This window comes from Phaenicophaeus curvirostris, chromosome Z, assembly GCF_032191515.1.
Source record: "Phaenicophaeus curvirostris isolate KB17595 chromosome Z, BPBGC_Pcur_1.0, whole genome shotgun sequence".
NCBI classification, from domain to species: Eukaryota; Metazoa; Chordata; class Aves; order Cuculiformes; family Cuculidae; genus Phaenicophaeus; species Phaenicophaeus curvirostris.
In genome coordinates, this window is record NC_091431.1 from 39,464,413 (window position 1) to 39,486,123 (window position 21,711).

Below are 21,711 nucleotides of genomic sequence, written 5' to 3' on the forward strand. Positions count from 1 at the left end.
TACAATTAGTATAACCATATGTGTTTTAAATTCTTGAAGAAGATAAATACTGCCAGGATGTGAAAGTGAATGTGATCCTGGATTTAATTCCTTAATGTTTTGAGACGGTGTGGTTTAGAGCTACCTTTTAAGTGGCTGCAAAGTCTTGTAGCAGGCAATGTGGTGTCAGAGTTGCTTACAGAAACTATTCACAAAGGTACACTGGTTGCTAGGTTTGCCTTCTGTGATTCTATGATGTAGAGGCCCTTCAGTTTCTCATTGTGCATTTTATAGCTGCCACTTTTAAGACATATCTGTTGGGCAACTTTCTGTCCTTCAAATCCTTTTCTGGTGCGATGAGAGTGAAAATTCTTATCCTCTACCATCCCTACTAGGTCTTTAAAAATACCTGGATTTAAGGGACTTCTGTGGGAGGAAGGACTTAATTTGCTGTTTGTTTTGTCTTTACGTAGAAAAATTGAGGGGTTGGTTCTGTGGAAAATATAAAAATTAAAATAACATGCTTAATCCAAAAAGCATGAGGGATTTGGTTTTACAAGCAAGAAAAAAAAAAGAATGTTCTTGCAGGGTTGTGTTATTGGCTTGTAAAGCAGCTATGTGTTTCAGAAATCACAGCATTTATCACATAGGTTAACACGAAATGGGAATATGGCTGAAACCAGATGAACTCCCATTCAAGATCAATGTTCTCTTAGTTAGGCCTTGTCAAAACAAAGTTAAAGTAGTTTAAGCCTTGTTTCTTAGTAACATTTCTCCCTTTTTGTCCCTTAATTTTCTTCAGACAATTGTCTTTCCTGGTCAAAGCATTTTGATATGCTAAGCAAACAACAGAAACTTAAAGTAATACAGAATGAGAGCTTTATATTTGCAAATAAAAAGTAAAATGTAAAAGAATATTGAGGTTGGTCAGTTTGAAGTATATATAAAATGAGAGAAACTTAAGAGTCACTTCATCTAGTCTTCTTAAGCAACATTTAAGATATGTGTACACAAAATATTCATACTTCCAATGCTGCTTTAACACTGCATAAAATTAAAGGACAAAAATTTAGTAAGGAGAAAATATTCTTCAATGCTTTTTGTCAAGTGAGTAGAATAGCAAGGGAGGCTTAGAATCTAAGTGACTGATGAGACATCTTGGTGACAAACAATGAAACTGCACTAAGGAACTAGAAATGCTGTGTTTTCATTGTCTGGGTCTAGTTTTCCTGGAGTCTGCATCATTTTGTGTTATGATTTATTAACACTTTCTCTTAGTCAAGTGGCACCTACATGCAGCCTTTAGATTTGGGGGTAGCTTTACATACTCTTTGTGTGTAAATGAGAATGTTACTGGATTTTCAATAGCATTTCAGACAAAACCAAAAGGATTATGAAAAAGCTGGGGAAGTCTATCAGATAGTTAAGCAGGCCTTGATTTCATGATGCTCTAGCAGCCCAGTTGCTCCAAAGCTAAATAAATGTTCTGTACCCCAAGAAATGTTATTTTCTTTGGTGATAAGAAAAGTAAGGAGATCAGCTAAAACTCAATATTTGCTTCAAGTTGCAGGAGGCAAGTTTTTCTCTGAAACTTGTCCTCTATCTGTAAAGCTCTGTGTATGCCTGTGATTTTGCAAAATGGATCAGTTTGCATTGCTACTTGAGTAGAGAGAGGATTCAAGGACCATTGTGCCCTTGGACCCAGTTTTCAACCCTTCAGCTCAACAAGTGTGCTCCTCAGTCGCCAGCTTACATTGCACCAACCTCATGTTCCTATTCTGTCTTTGAAAGGCAGGTGTCTTCTTACAAAGCAGAAGACAGAGTCAGTGACTCCTAGCAACAACCAAGCCTAGCAGCAATTTACAGCAGTGATGATGTAGAGCACATAAGTGGGTATGTGCCAGGTCCTGGGGCATTTTGCACTTGCAAGCGGCTTATCTCACTATGGAATCATCAATACCTTTCAAGCATTTCTTTTCTATCTGAGTTAGCAGAAGTGGGCTCAATATCATTCATATACAAATTAGTGACAGTTCCAGATGTTTCCCAGAAGAAATTTGTGGCCTCATGTGAACCCTTGAGGTGATTTTTAAACTCTGGGAGAGGCACCTGGGCATTGAGTTCACAGCAGTACTAGCATATACAGACATGAAGGGGTGCAATTTGAAGCAGTAGGAAGCAAAAACTGCTTTTTTCCTTTTCTCTGTTAGACATGGGGGATCAACTGCTTTTGTTAATTCTGTGTTTCTTTCCTAAACTGCTGTTATTTAGCCTTGAAAATTGTGGGCCTCTGTTGCTACCTGCAGCTGCTAACCAACCCACTGTATCAGCGGCTTTGAAATGCAAATGTTGCAGACAGTGAGATGTCTGCTGCCTGGAAGCTTCCCACTTGAATGGATTTAGGAGAGTACATGACTGTCAGGGAGTTTTTATTTCAATGGGAATATCTTTCAAGGAAAAAATATACTTTCATTTCAGTGGTGGAAAGTAAAGCCAGCAGGTTCAGAACTTCTCCCACCTCTGCTCTTAAGCATTGAATGGTGGACAATTAACACAAAATTTTTTTCTTCTGGATGAAAAATGAAAGCAATTCAATCTTCCAATTAATTTTTAGGGCAGAAAAGAAATGAAGTTCACTCTCTAGATTTTATTGTATTTTTAATATGCATATTAGGGAGAAAAAATCGAGGGTGACATAGCTTAAATACCAGTTAAGTTTGCATCAGAAGATCACTTCTTGGTGTTGGTTGCATTAGGTGCTCTTCTGCCCTCATTTCTGGGTGGGAGAAGGTGAGTTGAGGAGAAATTTGGCTGTTCTTTGAACTCAGTAGGTGGGTTGAACACACAACATCTTAAAACTAGGCATTGAGTGCTAACCCAGTGCAAGATGCTACTTGTCAGGAATTAAAAATGCATTTTCCAGGGGTTAGCTCAAAAGTTTGTTGCATTCATGAAAATGATGACTCACTGTTTAAATGCAGTACTATACAGAATAACAGTGTAGTGTTACAGACCATGTGGGATAATGTTCTTCTTTCTCCTAATGTTCTTCAAGGTAGACAGAATAAATATTGTATTGGATTCATGTGGCAAAGTTTTGGTACTGAGGGGCCACAGGGTGGCTTCTGTCAGAAGCTGCTAGAAAATTTTCCCCAAGTCCAACAGAGCATGTGCAAACCAGCCCACCAATGACAATGGTACTGCCTCTGGGATAACATATTTAAGGAAGAGAAGGAAAAAGTTTCTGTGCAACAGCAACAGCAACTGCAACTAAAGAGAGAAGAGAGAATATATAGAGAAACAACTATGCAGACACTAATGTCAGTGGAAAAGGAGAAAGAGGTGCTCCAGGCACCAGAGCAGAGACTCCCCTGCAGCCTGTGGTGCAGACCGTGGTGAGGCAGGCTGTCCCCCTGCAGCCCATGGAGGTTAATGATGGAGCAGATATCCACCTGCAGCCTGTAGAAGACCCCACATTGAAGCAGGTGGATGTGCCAAAAGGAGGCCATGACACTGTGGGGGACCCACGCTGGAGCAGTTAGTTCCTGAAGGGCTGCACCCTGTGAAAGGGACCCAAACTGGAGCAGTTCATGAAGATCTGTAGCCTGTAGGAAGGACTCACTTTGGAGAAGTTCATGGAGGACTGTCTCCTGTGGGAAGGATGCCACACTGGAGCAGGGGAAGAGTGAGAGAAGTCCTCCCTCTGAGGAGGAAGGAGAGACAGAAACAGCATGTGATGAATTGACCACCTCTCCCATTCTCCATCCCCCTGTGCTGCTGTGGGGGAGGTGGTCGAGAACTCGGGAGTAAAGTTAAACCCAGAAGGAAAGGAAGGATTTAGGGAAGGTGTTTTAAGGTTTTATTTTATTTCTCACTATCCTAAAATACTTAAACTAATTTCCTCAAGTCAACTCTGTTTTGCCTGTGACAGTAATTGCTGAATGATCTTTCCCTGTCCTCATCTTGACCCACAAACTTTTAGTTACATTTTTTTCTCTTCTCACCCACTGAGGAGGGAGAGTGGATTTGGTGGACACCTGGTATCTAGGCAGGGTTAACCCACCGCATCAGTAATTAAAATTTTAAAAACCAGAGCAATGCATGCAATGTCATAACAGTTGAATTACCTCACAGGTAAATCTGGTCTCATCAGGAGATGCAGTCTTTGCAAGATTCCATCTATGACCAAGGAGGTTGCCATCACAGGAACCATCTTCACAGTATGAAGAGGTTTCTCCCTCTAAGTGTTCCTTACCTTTTCTGGCTGCCTCCATCCACCTGTAAAACTAGGATATCTCTTTCCTTGTCCATTTGTTTGTGGAATGCATTGAAGAGAATTCACAAGGCTGAAGGAGGACTGAATTTAATTATATTTGTGTATTTTAGTTGCCGTGTTTCATTTCTGAAAATGGTATCTGCCTCGTTTGGCAGAAGAGCTGCATTTAGTTCTCTCCAAATGAACATTACCATGCTATGTGTGCTTCAGTTTGGGGCTTAAGGAGAAGGAAATGGGAAGAAAATGAGTTCGTTACACAGTGTGTAAGCCTTGCAGTATTTTCCATTGAGGAACTCTCTTAAGTTGGCAGTTTCTCAGGCAGTATTAGATAATGCCAAATGTTGAAGATGGGATCCTTAAGCTGATTATTTTTATGCTTTGAACTGTTATTCATTTAACAAGGTTGGGGGTTTTTTTGGATGAGTCCTTTGAATTCTGGTCTGGCAATTAATAGAGGCTGCTTTCACAAACTCTCTGCAAAGTGCGCTTGGAAAGACTTACACCATGCCTTGTCGCATTACTGATTAAAATAGCTAGTCTGTTTTTCTGAGGTTTTTCTGGTAGCACTTGCTTGTCGCAGCAAGCAAACCTGATTTATTAATATTTGTGATTTAAACTCCTCCTCCTGAGAGATTTTTTTCTTTCACCTTCTCCTGTCAGAAAGTTACCAAAAGCACCAGTATGTCACAATAAAATAACCTGGCTAGCAGCATTTCTAATTGATCCAAATCCATTTGCAAGCTTCTGTTTTGATCAGAACAGCAACAAAACCCACACAGCTAATTCAGTAAGTGAAATTTTAGCCTTTGTGAACTGCTGGAGCTCTTGAAATAGTTACATAAATTTAAGTACTCATAATTACAAAAAAAGTGAAAGGTACAGAATTGGCACAAGACTGTTGGAACTGCTTCATCTTGTCTACATGTTTAGCATTTGAAAGTTCTGGGCTTTGTATACTAAGAAAGGTGATGCCTTAAAGCCTTCTGCTTCTTTGAGCTGAAGGCATTCAGGCATTAAAGTTAAATTACTAGGCACTGTGTTTTTTGCAAGGGGAACATTGTTGGCTCTCCAGTGTCATGAAAAGCAAGTAGAGGTGAGGATGAACCATCCAGGAATGAATATTAACAGAGTGCTAAACTCCAGGCATGAATGCTTAGTGTCACAACAAGTGCAGTGTGTGTAGTAGGTAGTATTGGAAGTCAACAGCAATGTTAGCTGTCTCCAGCACTAACTTGATTTGCAGTTCTGTCCTTCATCTGCATATCTACAAAGGAGGTAGAGGAAGGAGCCTTTATGACACAGGCCCTGCATGAAAACAAGATTATTGCTAGGGCCCTGGGTTTCAAATACCATTGTTTTTCAGCCCTGTCATGCAGAAAGCTTCAGGGAGATACTGAATCTAGCTCATTGGCTGGCCAGTGGCAGCAATAGTGTGTACAGGAGTAGAAGAGCATCCACTTGCTGCTTAAACTCAAGAAAATTAAAACCATACAGCAGTCACAAAAGACAATCTTACTTCTTAAATATATTGTCTCAATTACCTTCAATATTTATGCACAAGTATTTGGTATTTGAGTAACAGAAATAACCCTCCTCTGGTTTGTTACACCTTTTAATGTTATGTCATAAAAGAGGACTGGGCTGAGTTAAGACACATGGAAAAAGGATAATCAGAGACAATTGTACTCCCTGATTTTCTGCAGTTCTGGTCCATGTTTCTCATGGTAAGGTGGTGTTATTCATGATGATCAGTTGCTGCTTCTATAGCAAAAAAGTGAACAGATTCAGTGAACAAATTAGATATAGTCATTGTTTCTGTTAAAGAGATTTTTGAGCTTTGTGGGAAAACATGGAAGAAGCAGAAAAGAAGCATCTTCTGTTAAGATGTGAATCCCTGGAATGCTATGATGAACACTAATCTGTGGTGTAATTTCAACCATTCTGTTTGTACCTTGCAGTGAGCCACCTCTATGGATTTGGACTGATGGATGCTGAAGCAATGGTGATAGAAGCAGAAAAGTGGACAACAGTCCCTCCACAGCATGTGTGTGTGGAGAACACGGATCGGCAAATCAAGTAATATCCGCTGCCAAAACTCTTGCTGGCATAAACTTATGGAAAGAAATTGGGTATAATTTACCCCTCCCTTGCATAGCGTATAGTGTATTGTTTTGAAAGCTATACTAGGAATCTCTGTCACCTTCACAGATATCAGGCCATTTGCCTGTAAACATTCCCTGTAGCATGTGGGGAAAGATCCTAGTTTAAAGAACACCCCAGGAGCTGAAGCTGTAAAACAAGCCAGGCTAGATAATGATTGGTTCTGGTATAGATGTTGCACAAAAGAAATATACTTGGTTGAGTGCACTGCAGTCACCTTTGTAACATGAGTACAGACTTATCAGTCCAGTATCTAACAAGCAAATATTCTTTTCATTAAAATACTGAATGGTAGTGCGTCACGCAAACAGTCTCGGGATATTCTCTAGCTCAGAAGCTTAGAAGAAACTGCTTCCCACTTGCTAAGATAGGGTGTCTGTAGAACCAGGCTTAAGAGCAATATTCATAAAGCATAATTTCAAAGCATTAATATTATTGTTCAATAAATATGCTTGACTGGCTTGATCCTTAACTAGTGTAGTCTGCAAGGATGTTGTGTCAATTTAAACCATCTGAGTCAGGATAATGTTTGGTACAGTTAACATGTAATACTTGCTATTACGTAAGCAAGGACTATGGCTATGCCAGGCATTTCCTGGAGCTTAACAACCAGCTGTGATCCCGTGACAGTCCCAACAATTCTCAGCTGGCCACTAATCCGCAAAAATGCTCTGTCCCAAAGGCTTATTCCTATTATGGGTTTTTCACTGGCCTCTTTTAGCATGCGTACACGCTTAACAGCAAACCAGGTAGTTGCCATTGTCTAGTAGTTATAGGCTTCTGACTTCTCAGAAACAATTGTCCAAGACTGTTGTTCACTAAGCAAAAAAGATGTATTTGTCTTATTTTACAGAAAAAAAGCAAGAAATGTTAATTTTTTTTATATGCTTATATTATAGAACAATACGACCTGACAGCGTTGTCCGTTCAATTTACAAAGCCACTGGCTGTTCAGATAATCCTAACCACCACGTGATCTACTTAGAGCATGTCATTGTTCGCGTCACTATTACTCACCCTCGACGTGGAGACTTGGCAGTTTATCTAACCTCTCCTTCTGGAACTAGGTCACAGCTCTTGGCCAACAGGTATAGTATGACAACACAACTACACAGTTCAGGCAACATGAAGAGCCTGCACTGAGATTACAGCACAAGGAAAGAACAGTCAAGTCATTACAGTAAGTTCACAGACAGACACAGGCTAATTATATTTTCTGAAAGAGATGGTGAGAGTGAAGTGCAAATGAGCTCAAAAAGAGCGATCTCTGTCTTTATCAGCAGAGGGGTAGGCTGTAAAGCTGTTTAAGGACATGGCCTCCAAAACAGTGGTTAGTAAATTCTGATAGTCGTCTGCGGCTCATCAATTATTACATGGCTGTTAAATGTGAAGAAAATAGTAGTAGGCTCAGTGTTACAGAAGGAAGCTGAATGGAACTCTGTTCCTACATATTGTCGGCACATATTTTTCATTTTTCTCTTTCCTCATTCTTTATTCACTAGTAATAAAAATCAGACATAACAGTAGTTCTCTACTACTGTTTTCTATAAGCATTGTGAATATAGTTATGGCTCCTGATATTACTGATTTCAATATCCTTTTTTTCCCCTTGCATATTGAAGTAGTATGCTTAACCCATGAAAGGCTCCTATTAGGACTATGCTGTGGAGTTGAACTAGTGCTTTGAAATTAACGGGTTCATTTGTAAACAGTCTATTAAAAATTTTAGAGGTTAGCCATTTCCTTTATTCCACATATCTGTGATGGATACTTCGTTTTGAATGTCTGACCACTCTAATAACAACCACTTAGATCAGTTTTTTTTCTCATCCTGTTGCTTTTGTGTTATGTTCTTGGAGAAGATGAGAACTACCTCCAATTGTCCCTTTCTCTCCAGACAGAACTCAAATAATTTTCTCTTTACACAATGCAGTGTTTCCAACATTAGTGCTATTTGTCTCTGGAGGTGAAATGAATCATTAGTATTTGTCCTCAGCAAGATGAAAGACTTCTTAGTGATATTTCTGTCTCTCTGGTCTACTAGAAAAAATCTTCCTGGAAGAAAATACTGGTAGTTCTTCCCAGATAAATCTTAACTAAATTAGTGGTCAAGAGCACTGCCTCCTGCCAAAGATGGTTAAAACACTAACAAACCACAGAAGACTTCTCATACTCTACCCCGTTTCCAAATATGCAAATAAGTTACAGTAGGAGATGCTTCCATACTCTTCCAACAAACTAGAAAATCTTCTTCCTGATGGGACCATAGTATGATAGGGAAATTGTTTTCCTTGATGACAAGCAGACTTAGGTGACTGCCATGCTGCTGGACAGGGAGCATGTCTGTCACTGAAAAGATTATGTTAGCTAATGTTCTCTAATGTTCTGAATCTCAGAATGAGCAAAAACTGTCACATGTCAGACCTATGTTTTGAGAACTCTTCTGCCATCAAGCTCAAATCTGCACAAAATTTTGTATCCCCTGTCCTACGCTTCAGGGTTTTTAATGAGCTGGGAGTGGTGCTTCCCAGACTGACTTGTTACCCACATTCCCCAGCCAGATTTGCTGATATATGACTATCTAGCCTGGAGACTTGCATGTCTTACTCAGTGGTAGAAGTATTGATCTTTCCTCTTTAAAGGAAGCTCAAATGGACGTGGTTCTGCTTAAAGTGTCTGACTAGAGATTAGGTTAATTTAAAATGAAAAGTGTAGTGAAAATACTCTTCAAACTGTAGACTTTAATTCATTAAATGGAGAGGAAGTTGTCTTGGAGGTTTGAGGCCTTCTAGAATATCTCCCATTTATCATTATCAGTGTTGCTAGTGCTTTGCTTGTAAAGGACATGGGCATGCAGATCTATGTATCTCCCTGCTAGACAGAACAAAGCATTTGTCCTCTGCTAATGAGTTCAGAGGCAGACTTCTGCCCTCTAAGTAGTTATGAAACAGGCTTTTGTTTTTCTGTTTTAAGAAATCCCTCCCTAGTTTCCTATTCCATTTTCATGCAGCAGTTCTACTATTGCTTCAAAATGAAAAAAATTATAAGTCCTCCAACTAGGTATCCAAACAAAACAATCTCGTGTAAACCCAGTGGTCTTAACACAGATGACTTTTGGCTCTAGGCTTTCATGTCTTGCAGCTGACTCACAGCAAGTGGGAGATAAAGACATTCCAGTATTCACAGTTCAACTCTGGTGATGACTGGTATGTGGAGTAGGTACAAAGTTTAATTCAGTCAGTCTATTTGTAACCCCTCTGCTTTAGAAAGTAATTATTTTCTGTACCTGTGATACAGAGAGAAAACACAGATATGTGTATTAGAAGAAGGTGGTGCTCTGCTTTTTCTTATCCTTACTGCCAGAAGGCTTGAAAGAAAACAAAGAAACCTGAAAGACCATTTAATGTTTGCCACTTTCCAAAAACACAAATTAGTAATGACAGACCAAATACTTATACAGTTGACTAGGAATTCCCTTTCCATGCAAGCTTCAGGGATATACTGACTTGTCAGTCACATTTGGCTGAAAAAACTCTGGGCTGCTAATATTAAGGAATAAATGTATCTTGTGAACTGCAGGTCTGAAATACCTAGAGGCATCGCAAGCCCTTTCTTAGAGTAGAGTAATGGATATAGGCACAGTAATTTTCAAAGTGCTATTTCAAGGCTTGTTTTATTTCAGCTTTCTCGAAGAAGTCTTACAGCTTAGCGGTATTGCAATTAGTAGCATACTAGCATAGTTGTTGGGTGTGTTTGTTTTAGCATCATGTCACAAAAGTAAAACTTGGAGTAGGATTGTTGTTATTCACTAACATGAGAATTTAGTTCTAAGACATTTGATTTTTAAAGTATTATTGGTGAAAGCATCAGAATAAATGCATTCAAGTACAAGAAGCATACAAGGATGCAGTGCCAGCAAGCTTTCTTGTTTGTTTTTGGGTTTTTTTTCTATAGGCAAAGGTCCCAGAGGTTGTATATCGCTGCTACCTGACTGAGATGGCTTTCTCAGACATGCAAGACCTTTTAATGCACACATACATGATTAACAGCAGCAATACCAGCTGGTTTTACTGAACCAGGGAAAACCTCATTGCTTTACCATTATTCATCTGGGTTTAATTTGAAACAGTTTGCTGGTAAAATGTCTTGAAGTGCAAAAGGTATATTTTTCACATGTGCACTTCTCCACCAATTCTGGAAGAAGAGTCATTGTGTAGTTTTTGGTGCATTGACGAGCAGGTCCCTCAAGACAATATCTGGCCTTTTTTCTGCATATTTTATCCTTAATGTTGGCATCCCCTAAAATGACTTCAGTAAGAAAACTTGTTAGTTAGAGGCAATGTGGATTCCTTTGCATGCATTTGGTGGATTACACTGTCACTGGCTTGGGCCTCCTGTGCATTCTTAAAGAACTGCATTACAGGGAACATCTGCTTTGTTGTTTGGAAAGTACTAAACATGATTGCGTTGGACATACTGCAGCAGAGGAAAATACAGGCTTGGAAAGTGCTGGCTGGTGTGAGTATGAGGCTACAGTTAAGTCCAAAAGGGAACAGTATCCCCTTTTCAAAAACAATTGGCCATTGGATTTGCCAGCATGGGTTTCTGAGTGTTTTTGAGATGTACCAAGGTTAATTCTAACATAAAGTACAACAGAGCTAGGAAGGAGAAGCTAAATACAAAGAGGACAGAAGAAGCAATCTTAGGGCTCATTTGTCTCCCACTGAAGTCATGGTTTGTTTAATTCTTGCCCTTTAAATTTAAAGCAGCTGTTGCATTGAAACTGTGTAACTGAAATTTTTCAGCCACATAGTGGCAAATTTCCAGGCCACTAACTTCCTATGCTTATATGGTACTGACATTAATAATACCTCTGTTCAGTAACAAAAGGAAGTATTTTCATTACCATCTTTTTCCTATCCTGAAACCTTAGATAATCAATAAATTTTAATAATACCTTCCTCTACAGGAAAACCTGAGATCAAAGAAAAGAGGCATTTTCATCTATTCTTACTTGCTGGTTTGCTTCAAAAAACATCTTGGTGATCAGAAGCAGAGGAAACCTTTTCATTACAGAAGCACGTTTTCATTTCTAGACCAGTTTCTTTTACATCTTTATTGTAGCTTATACTCTGATATTATATTATGCTTTAATAATAAAAACAATATTTTATGTATCCAAATATGATTAAAAGGGTAGCCACAACCATCATGCTGGATCTCACTGTTACAGCAACTGAAAGGGACTCTGATAATATTATGAAATTCAGGACGAGCAAACAGCAGTCTTCTGCTTGTTCTGTGTCTATAGGCTTAAGGAGTTCTTGGAAAACTGTTTCACCTGACTTGCACTTGCTATGTTTTATTTCATTCGGATTGTCTGTATGTTTTTTTTTCCTTTTTCCATTTTTGACATGAATAGACATCCTGCTACCCATCTACCAACAACTCTTTGAATGGCAATTGCAATTCCAATACCCTGGCAATATTAGCAGTAGATAGAGTGGAGGGCTCCGATGATACTATGGATGTGCTACTAATTTTTTTTTTAAGTAAATTTTTTTTTATTAAGTGGGGAGGTGGGGGGAATACTGTTGGTTTGCTTAGCTCTGCAGAAAAGTCTAGCAAGTCTTTATCGCAAAAGAGTAAATGAATGCATGTAAGTGGCACTATCCTCCCTGTAACTCTAAAATAAATCCTGGAACTTGCTCAAGAGAAAATGTGGAAAACATAGAAGTGCAATGTATCTGAGATTTAATGATACATGCCTTTATTTTGTGACTAGGACTATTAAAGCATTAATCAAGGATCTGCAGGGTAGACATGAATTGGGTTTTAGAATGTAATACCTCAAGTTCAGTTTTAGTGGAAGATTAGGACTCATCATTAAAAGTTTGACTTAATTTTCCATAGCCAAAGTTGGAGCAAAGACAAGTGACTGAGGACATTTTTAGGATACAGCTAAATGTCTCAGCTTCTGAGGCTTGTATTGAACCAAAGACAAAAGAGAACAGCAATTTAAGACAAGCTGAGGATGAATGTCTAGGATTTCTACTTTCAGAAGATAGGCTTGCCCCACCTAATGTAGAGAGAATGAATTAATCTTTTCCCTGACGTATAAAAACTATCCTGGCCTCAATCTTACCATAACATTTCCTGCATTAACTCGATTTTGTGATGGACAATGTCCCTTACTGCCCTTAACCTAATCAGATGTGCCTTTTCAAATCCAGGACAGGGTAAGGAAGGTCTGTGTATATGGCACCAGGTTCATTCATGCTCTTGCATTAGGATTTCTGCCTGTTCCAACTGAGGCTCCTAAAGGTTTACTGCAAATTCAAAGGGAAAGCACATAACAGCATTTAAGGTGGCTCTAAGTATCAGCCACACAGCTGGCTGAATGCTTGTGTGTGGAGCTCAGCATCCTGACGTATCCATAGGTCGTGATGTAATATTCTGTGCAGATATGTGTAGCCCCTAGGAACAAGCTCTCTGCATATAAAGATGGGGGTTGGTGTACTATCCACTACATCAGGCTGGCAGGCACTGTACCCTACTGTTCTTGCTACTCTGCTCCAAATAGTTTTATCGTGTTGCAGATGTAATATGACCATGGTCATAATAATTATCAGATTATTCTAATAATCTTGTTTAACTATTTTAAACTATAATAACCTGTCAACTCACCATCCATCAGACCATATAATAATAATTTACTAGTCCATGATAAGCTGTGTGTAAGTGTGTCCTTGATATGAATTTCTCTCTGAAAACTGGAAAACACTTGATCACTTCATTCATTCATTTAACACCACTGGAAGGGAACCATTTACTCACAAGTTCTTTGATTTGACAGTTTACTACATAAGCAGAGCAACACAAAAATACCTGAACCATTTAGTGAGTGATCTATAACATACACATAGCCTTAGAGTTAGTCTTCTTACTTTTCTTAACTGTTCTTTTGATTTGTCTGTAGCTTTATTACTTGTTTGTAGAAACTTTAGAAACACAGTACATACAGTAAAACATTCCAATTTAAACATTACTTTTCAAAATCCAAATCTTTTCCAAAGAAGTATTCGTTCCAAAAACTAGCAGTTTTCTATGAAAAATATTACTGGATTTTCCCCATTTCAGTGGATAGAGATATGAAAGTTTACCGTTTCAGCCACAGCATGTTTTAGGTGAAGGTGGTTTAGTATACCCACAATAAAATCATAAGGGATTTTTGTCTCTTCCACCCAAAATAACTTAAAAGAATGATGCAATATTAAAGTAGAAATCTAGCAACAATTTAAAATTCCATAACATGACAAATAAAAACCCTTAAACAAAAAAAAATATTTTGGGAAATACTAGACCAATTGCAGTAAAAATAAACAGCAATTTGTGTTTCTCTGTCTGTGATAGAAGCCCAGTGAATACTGAATTTACAATATAGAATCACAGAATCACCAAGTTGGAAAAGACCCACCAGATCACCAAGTCCAACCATTCCTATCAAACACTAAACCATGCCCCTCAGCGCCTTGCCCACCTGTCCCTTAAACACCTCCAGGCAGGGTGAATCAACCACCTCCCTGGGCAGCCTGTTCCAGTGCCCAATGACCCTTTCAGGGAAAAATTTTTCCCTAGTGTTCGGCCTAAATCTCCCCTGGCGGAGCTTGAGGCCATTCCCTCTTGTCCTGTCCCCTGTCACTTGGGAGAAGAGGCCAGCACCCTCCTCTCTACAACCTCCTTTCAGGTAGTTGTAGAGAGCAATGAGGTCTCCCCTCAGCCTCCTCTTCTCCAGGCTAAACAACCCCAGCTCTCTCAGCCGTTCCTCATAAGGCCTGTTCTCCAGCCCCCTCACCAGCTTCATTGCTTTTCTCTGGACTCACTCCAGAGCCTCAACATCCTTCTTGTGGTGAGGGGCCCAGAACTGAACACGGTATTCAAGGAACAATCTCACCAGTGCGGAGTACAGAGGGAAAATAACCTCCCTGGACCTGCTGGTCACACCGTTTCTGATACAAGCCAAGATGCCATTGGCCTTCTTGGCCACCTGGGCACACTGCTGGCTCATGTTCAGTCACTGTCAACCAACACCCCCAGGTCCCTCTCCTCCAGGCAGCTTTCCAGCCAGACTTGTCCTAGTCTGTAGCACTGCACAGGGTTGTTGTGCCCCAAGTGCAGGACCCGACATTTGGCCTTGTTAAACCTCATGCCATTGGTCTCAGCTCAGCAGTCCAGCCTCTTCAGACAGGCACCATACTTGCATAATACTATATAATTCAGTTGCCACAGTGGCAAAGATGAATATTGCTCCCTTGATGGATTGACAGGGTGTTTAGAAAGTAATGCATTAGTTATCAGTGAAACACGGTATGTTGATTTGGCTAACAGTTGGAAATAATCTACATAATGACTTAAATTGAACATACCCACATGCAAACACTGGATAATAACTGTGTAATAATTTCTGCCCTTCCAGGAAATTATGTGGGACATCTACTTGTGCAATTTGCTGTATTCAAACAACTGATGTAACAATTACATGAAGAAGGCCTATTCTGCTGGCAGTATATTTATGTACACATATAGATGCACACACACAGAGGCACAGAACTGCATCATAAGAAAATCTCCGTTCTCAGTTAAATGAAGCCCAATTCTTAATATATATCTATATTTTAATTTGATTTTATCAATGCTCATTAAAAAGAGTGTGATTATATTCATTTAAAATGGAATAGAGCTGCACAAATGAGAGCATGAAAATCACCTTTGGGCTGAGTCCTGTATAGTGTACCAGGTATGTAGGTACTATTGCAGCTAAGTATGAATGTGCAGTACCTCACCCCATGTCTCTGGCTGATCAAAGTTTTTAGCAAGAAGTGTGGCATTTTATTCACATCCTGTGTGGCAATTTTTACTGGAAGTTGACACGTACACACCTTGCTACAAAAGTATCCTGCTTTCCCAGTGTTGCTCAGAAAATAATAGTGAGAAATGAAGTGAATGCAAAATATAATATTTTTGTAGTCTAATACTAGATTTTTCTCTCTTTTATGAAAAAATGTTTCAATTCTATTTGGTTTTCTACTGTAGAGATCTTGTTTTATGAGAAATATTTAAGCATAGGTATCACTAGTGGAATATTCACACATAAAGACCAAATCAAAATAGTTAGAAATATATAAACATACACACATGGATGTGCATATATATGAATAATTATTAAAAAAATACATATACATACATATATATGGCTGTATGTATATACATTATTTTTAAAGCTGAGCTGTACCATTTTATTGGAGGTAAGAGTTTTGATTACCATCAATTACCTCTCATCGATACCTTCAGGCAACATGGTGTTAGCACTGAATAATAGTAAAAATTCTCTTTGTGTCTTTACAAAATCTCATTAATAGATACCAGTTTTAGGTAACAGAACCTCTGGTCAGGCCTTCCCTTCCCCCATGGGATCAGCATCACATTGCAGGCTCTAAACTGGGTCCCCATGCTAGAAATTATCATAATCCAGGCCTAAGCTCCAACCTTTTCACCCATGACCTAGGTAATTAAATTACGGTCTTGTTGTTAGTTAGATGAAACCATCAAATGCTGTTAGTGTCTCAGTTTTACCAAAACTCAATTCTGTCAAATGTCTAAAGAGAATGATACCTTGGTCATCCGAGGGCTGAGACTAATGTCTTGGTTACATTTTATTTTCTTGCAAGAAATCACGTATGCTGAATTGGTAATATTGTCTCAGACACATAATACTTTCTCTTCTTTTTAAACCCATTTTAAGTATTCCTGTCCAAAGCCAAAAGAAAATGTGACAGGAACTTTCCAGCATGTGAGTTGTTTGTCTTTATGTCATAGTATTAAAAGCAATGGATATGCTGTACTGTATGCACTTTTTCCAGGACACATGAATGCCATTAAAAACAGTATTAGCAATTTTTTCTTTTTTTTTTTCAGTGAATTCTCTTTCCATTTTCTTTCATGGTATGACAAATGATGGCATGTAAAGACTCTCTTCCATCAAAACAAGAAGAAACTGTTCAATATACTTGAAATAGATGTGGGGAAACCATGATGAGTAATGTTATGTGAAGGCGCAGATGAATGAACTGCCTGATTAGAATATCATTCAAGAGCTTTCAGACTTGAAAGCGTAGCTTCTCAAATAAAGTGATTTGCTCAAAATAATGTCATAATTTATTCTAGACTATTTGATCATTCCATGGAAGGATTCAAAAACTGGGAGTTTATGACTACTCACTGCTGGGGTGAAAAAGCAGCAGGTGACTGGATCTTGGAAATCTGTGACACTCCATCTCAGCTAAGAAATTTCAAGACTCCAGGTATGGCTCTAACCTTTGTTTGGGCTCAATGAATTCAGAAAAATGCTTGCAATTACTAACACTGCTTTGACTGTTTTCCACCTTTTATTTGAAACTGAAACATCTTAACAGTTCTAGTGTAAAGGCAAAACTGTGAAGAGCATTATTCTTAATTTCAGTTAGCAATGGACTCTTCATTTTTACATTGCCGTTATCTGTCTTTCAAGACACATGGTTCTCGTACATTCTGAATTTACTTCTGATTACTGTGGAGAATTTTATCTTCTCAGGGGTAAACTGCCTTCTTTCTTGCAGTCACAGGCAGTGCCTAAAAGTATAGAAAGTGACTTTGGCTGTTTACGCCTATGTTGCACCAGACTTGAATTCTTCAAGCAGAAGCAGACTGCTGTATCATGTGACAGGTTACCAAGAGTCAGTGCTTTAAAGCCAAACCATTACTAGGCACAGTTTTCAAGGAAGAAGATACGAAACTGCTTGCAACTGCATGTGCCATGTTATAGAATATCCATATGTAGGCATCTGTTTTCTTAAGTATTGAACATACATTTATTAGACAGGCCTTCAACAAAAGCCAGAGCAGCCCAGAGTTACTTTGCTCTACTCGTATTGCCTGTGACTTTCTTGACTGATATACGGCCCATATTTATGTTGTCTGTGTTAGCTAGCTAAAGCCCAGGGATTTATTTTCATGTTGTTTTTCTTTACTTTTTATTACAAGAAGGGCCCATTAGTGTTTCTGCTACGAGATATGCAGATGAAGTACTTTGTCTTCATCTTCGTTCAAATTTGGTTTGTTAAGTTATTCAGGTTGGAATGAAGTCTATGTGCTCTTCACCTCTTCAAGGTAAATGTGCCTTTCCTTGAGGCCAGTAAATACAGGGCAAAGTTTCCAGTACACTAAAAGGGGGTATTCATTACATTTACTGAAAAAGCAGCCATAGACTACAAGCAGAATTGTTCAGGGACTCAGGAGGTTGTTTAGTGTTTGGGTTTATATTTAATTTTCAGTGCTCTACAATTTGATAAAGGGGAGGTATTAAATGATAACTAAGTAATTTAATTTTAATCAGATTACTGAAAAGAGACAAAAATCAATGATTTTCAACTCCAGCTCACAGTTTTTATTCCTGACTCAGCCAGGAATGTCTGACTTGAAGGACAAGTTAGGGAATCCCTTCATCATTGTGTGTACCACAGCCCTGTGGTTCATCCTACAGGCATGAAGGAGAGCCACAGTGCAACTTATTTCAGCTCTTCCCTTCTTCTCTCTTCTCTGGCACACTCCTTGTACTAAAGCCTAGGAAAGAGGTAACATAGAGCCATTTTGCAACCTATTCATCCAGGCTGTTCTCCAGACATCTCTCACAGCCCTTTTATGTCACTAGAACAGTCTAAGAGTGGCCAATTGTATTTCCAGCTTTACACCTTAAAGCTTGTTCCTGCACACTCCTGTTTTACATAGGTAGTTACATAGATCTTACTGATTTTGATACTTCATGTATGCTTTTCTTAGAGCTACAGTGGCTAATCTCATGGGACTGATTTCTTTTGCTTATGAGGATTAGAGGCTAAAGACCCAACTCCGAAAGAAAAGGGGCAGTGAGGCCAAGGGATGTTCAGAAAATAGAACTGCCCAGCTAAAGGTTGTAGAGGAAGCTGGTAGACTGAAGGAATCATACTGGAGAGCTTACTCTTCGCTTTCTTTTAACCACAATGTGAAACAGTATTTGAGACTAGTAGGTTTTCACGCATGTTTGGATTTCACAAGATACATTGTGTGCTCATTGTGTGCTGTCTAGTAACACGTCCCCCAGCTCTGCAGGCAGTGGTTGCCCTGTGATGGAAGCTGTCCAGTAACACTTGTGTCCACAGAATCACAGAATCACGAAACCACTAGGTTGGAAAAGACCCACCAGATCATCGAGTCCAACCATTCCTATCAACCACTAAACCATGCCCCTTAGCACCTCATCCACCCATTTTCTAAACAACTCCAGGGAAGGTGACTCAACCACCTCCCTGGGCAACCTGTTCCAGTGCCCAATGACTCTTTCCATGAATTTTTTTTTTTCTGATGTCCAGGAAAGATATGAAAGTGTGTACTGTATGTTACTGGTGAAAAAACTCAGGTGTTTGGACATATTTGTGTTAGTCTCTGTACTGACCAGAAATAAACAAAAGGTGCTTAAGCACAATTTATACTTCCTCTCTGATTTATCACCATAGCCTGCAGTTTAGCACACTGGTATCACCATTATGCCTGTTTCTTGTTTCTGTTGTTTGCATGCATTTGTTCAGCTGTTGAGAGGTCTTGTAATTAAAAGCTTAAGTTTTCCTGTGATCAAATTGAGAACAAAGAGCCAACATGTCATCATATCCTTGCATTGGCAGTGTAATGCCACATCTGTCACCCGTAAAGAAATGCAGGGTCTAGTTCATAAAAGTACTGCATGTGATTTCCGCATTTAATTCTGCAGAGTTTAGGAGGTGTACATGTGCTTGCTGTGAAGCACTGTGATACACCCTTTCTGCTATACATACTAAATGGGACCTCTGTCACATGCTAAATACAAACAGGGTAAAGGGTTATTCTAGCCCAAAGAAATGATGGAATCAGTCAAAAATGAGGAAAGGAGGATTTTGGCTTAATCATTTACACTTTATTTATTCATTATAAATGTGCATGTGTATGTATATATACGTAGTTATTGAAATATTTTCATTGTGCAAATTAAACCTGCCTTGAGGTAGACTTCATTTATTTGCTGGCAAGTCACATGAATTTTTCCCCTCTTTAATTACTGAACCATTCTTAAAAGGCAACTAATCTCCTGAGAGATGCTGAATTGTTCCCCTTGCCACCCTTTTGCATCTGATATACTTTCAAATCACCAATCCTTCCTGCTGTAATGTTAGTGCAAGCCCTTCCATGTGTGTCCAGGCACAATACACTGTGCCTGAGGAACATCTTTAGCTGTGGTTACTCTTAGTGGGACCTTGTAAATACTTTTTTCTAGTATTCAGTATTTTTACCAGAGTTATGAAAGAAGAATAAAATCAGCCCTTGGAAAGTTGAGTGATCTTTGGAGCACAGTAATGACATGGATAAAATACTCTGAATAAATTAGCATAACACTTTTTTTTGTTGCATCCAATATATTATGGTGCATATGCTGTAGGAGTGGGTTAAAACACAAAAAAAAGACAGAGACTGTACATAGATAAGCTGTAGCTTTTAAAAGGCTGTAGACATGACTGTATATCTGATTAAAAATTAGCTCCCTGTGTGACTTCTTTCCCAAAAAGAAAAGTGCCTATAATGACCCAGCTGAATCACTCTTAAAAAGCCTTAAGAGGTCACTTGATCACCACATGTCTGCACAGGAATAAAATATATAATGTGGGTCTCTTTAACCTACTGGGGACTGAAGTGCAACATGGCTGTGAGCTAAAGGTAGGAAAAGATGAACTGAAAAGAAAGTGCATGCAGTTCTACAGCCAAGGTAATTAGGCAGTTGTTTCACAGCAGATGTGGCAGACTCTTCATCAGTTAATTTTTTAAATTAGTATTGAGTGTCTCTTTTAAAAAAGTAATTTTGTGCTTTAACTTTGAAAAAATGGAAGCTACTGTGTGAAATAACTATCATGTGGTGTACTTTCTTACCTAGAGTTTCTTCTCAAAAAATAAGTGTAAAGCAGAGAAGTTTTCATGTAAAATGTAGAGATTGCTGCCCCAGAAAGATTAAGTTGGGTTAGCAAGAGGCAAAGAGACTGTTTTCCATCTTTAACCCCAGTAAAAACCATTTCAAAGAACTGGGCCATCATCATATATATTGGGGGTTGGACTACATGACCTTCACGGTCCCTTCCGACCCAAGCCATTCTATCATTCTGTGATCTGTCAGGTAGTGGTTTTGCTTATTGCTGCTTACTGCTTGAAGGATAAATGTAAAAGCAGATAGATAATGGGTTGTCTTGGTCATGTCAATGAAGAATACCGTATGACATTGGAAAAAATAAAGGAAATCCCTTGTAAAAGTCGAAGTAATTTGCTTGCGCAAGTTGAAAAAGTCCAAGTGAACAATATGAAAGCTTAAATTATTGAGTATCATTAAAATGAAAGAAAAGGTAGACTTCTTGAATTTAATTTACATTAAGTATAGTGAGTGATTTTCTTCAGAAGAAGCATTCCTGGATTACAGTAGTTTTTAAATAATAGTTCAAAGGGAAGAGTATTTTAACCGGATAAGAGCCTCCAAAACAGAATCTTTCAAATTCAGATGAGAAATGCTCACTGCTCCTTCGTTTCCTTCCTGTTCTGATGAGAATTTGACACTTTCAAGTAGCTACTCCAACATAGATAAATACAATTAGGAGAATTGGATAAGACCAAACTTATATTCCATCATTTCAAACAAGGATGTGTTTTTTATCCATCATTATTTTAGGCATTATATCATGCCTCAGTCCTTTTACTCTTTCACAGACTTAGTTCAGGAGGTAGTAAAAACAGAAAATTGGGCACTGGAAGTTCACACTTTGTGTCCTGACAGACAGAACTGATGACCTGATGTAGATTTATCTTTTTATTCCTTCACAAAAAAAAAAACTTGCCAAAAAGTCTGATAATGCTTCAGACAGGCAAACAACTTTTTTCTTTCTTCATTCAAGTGCTGAAAGGATAAAATATGAGTAATGAACACAGACAATGCAGTGATGGATCTGCCAAATAATGAGAGCAAATAAAAAAAAATTCTGCTGGTTTGGGAGGGGACATTGAAGTTCTACCGTGAATATTTTAAAATAAATTGTTTCCTGTTCATCAAGATATGTCCTGTAAGGCAATGAAAAGTAATAAACAAAATATAACTTCTTTTGTAAGTCAGAATACTGAATACTAGTTAGCTAAAAGATCTCAAATTATAATTACTAAAT

The 21,711-nt window shown here is 38.7% G+C and overlaps 1 protein-coding gene across 2 annotated transcripts in view; it reads left to right on the forward strand.

Annotated features, from left to right (window-relative positions):
- The window catches only part of PCSK5 (proprotein convertase subtilisin/kexin type 5), a 245,073-nt gene that overhangs the window by 150,539 nt on the left and 72,823 nt on the right, over positions 1-21,711 (forward strand). For both annotated transcript variants that reach the window (XM_069881190.1, XM_069881191.1), the window contains exons 11-13: positions 6,214-6,331; positions 7,315-7,503; positions 16,640-16,776. In XM_069881190.1, coding sequence (XP_069737291.1) covers positions 6,214-6,331; positions 7,315-7,503; positions 16,640-16,776 — 444 coding nt within the window. The remainder of the gene's footprint in view (positions 1-6,213; positions 6,332-7,314; positions 7,504-16,639; positions 16,777-21,711) is intronic.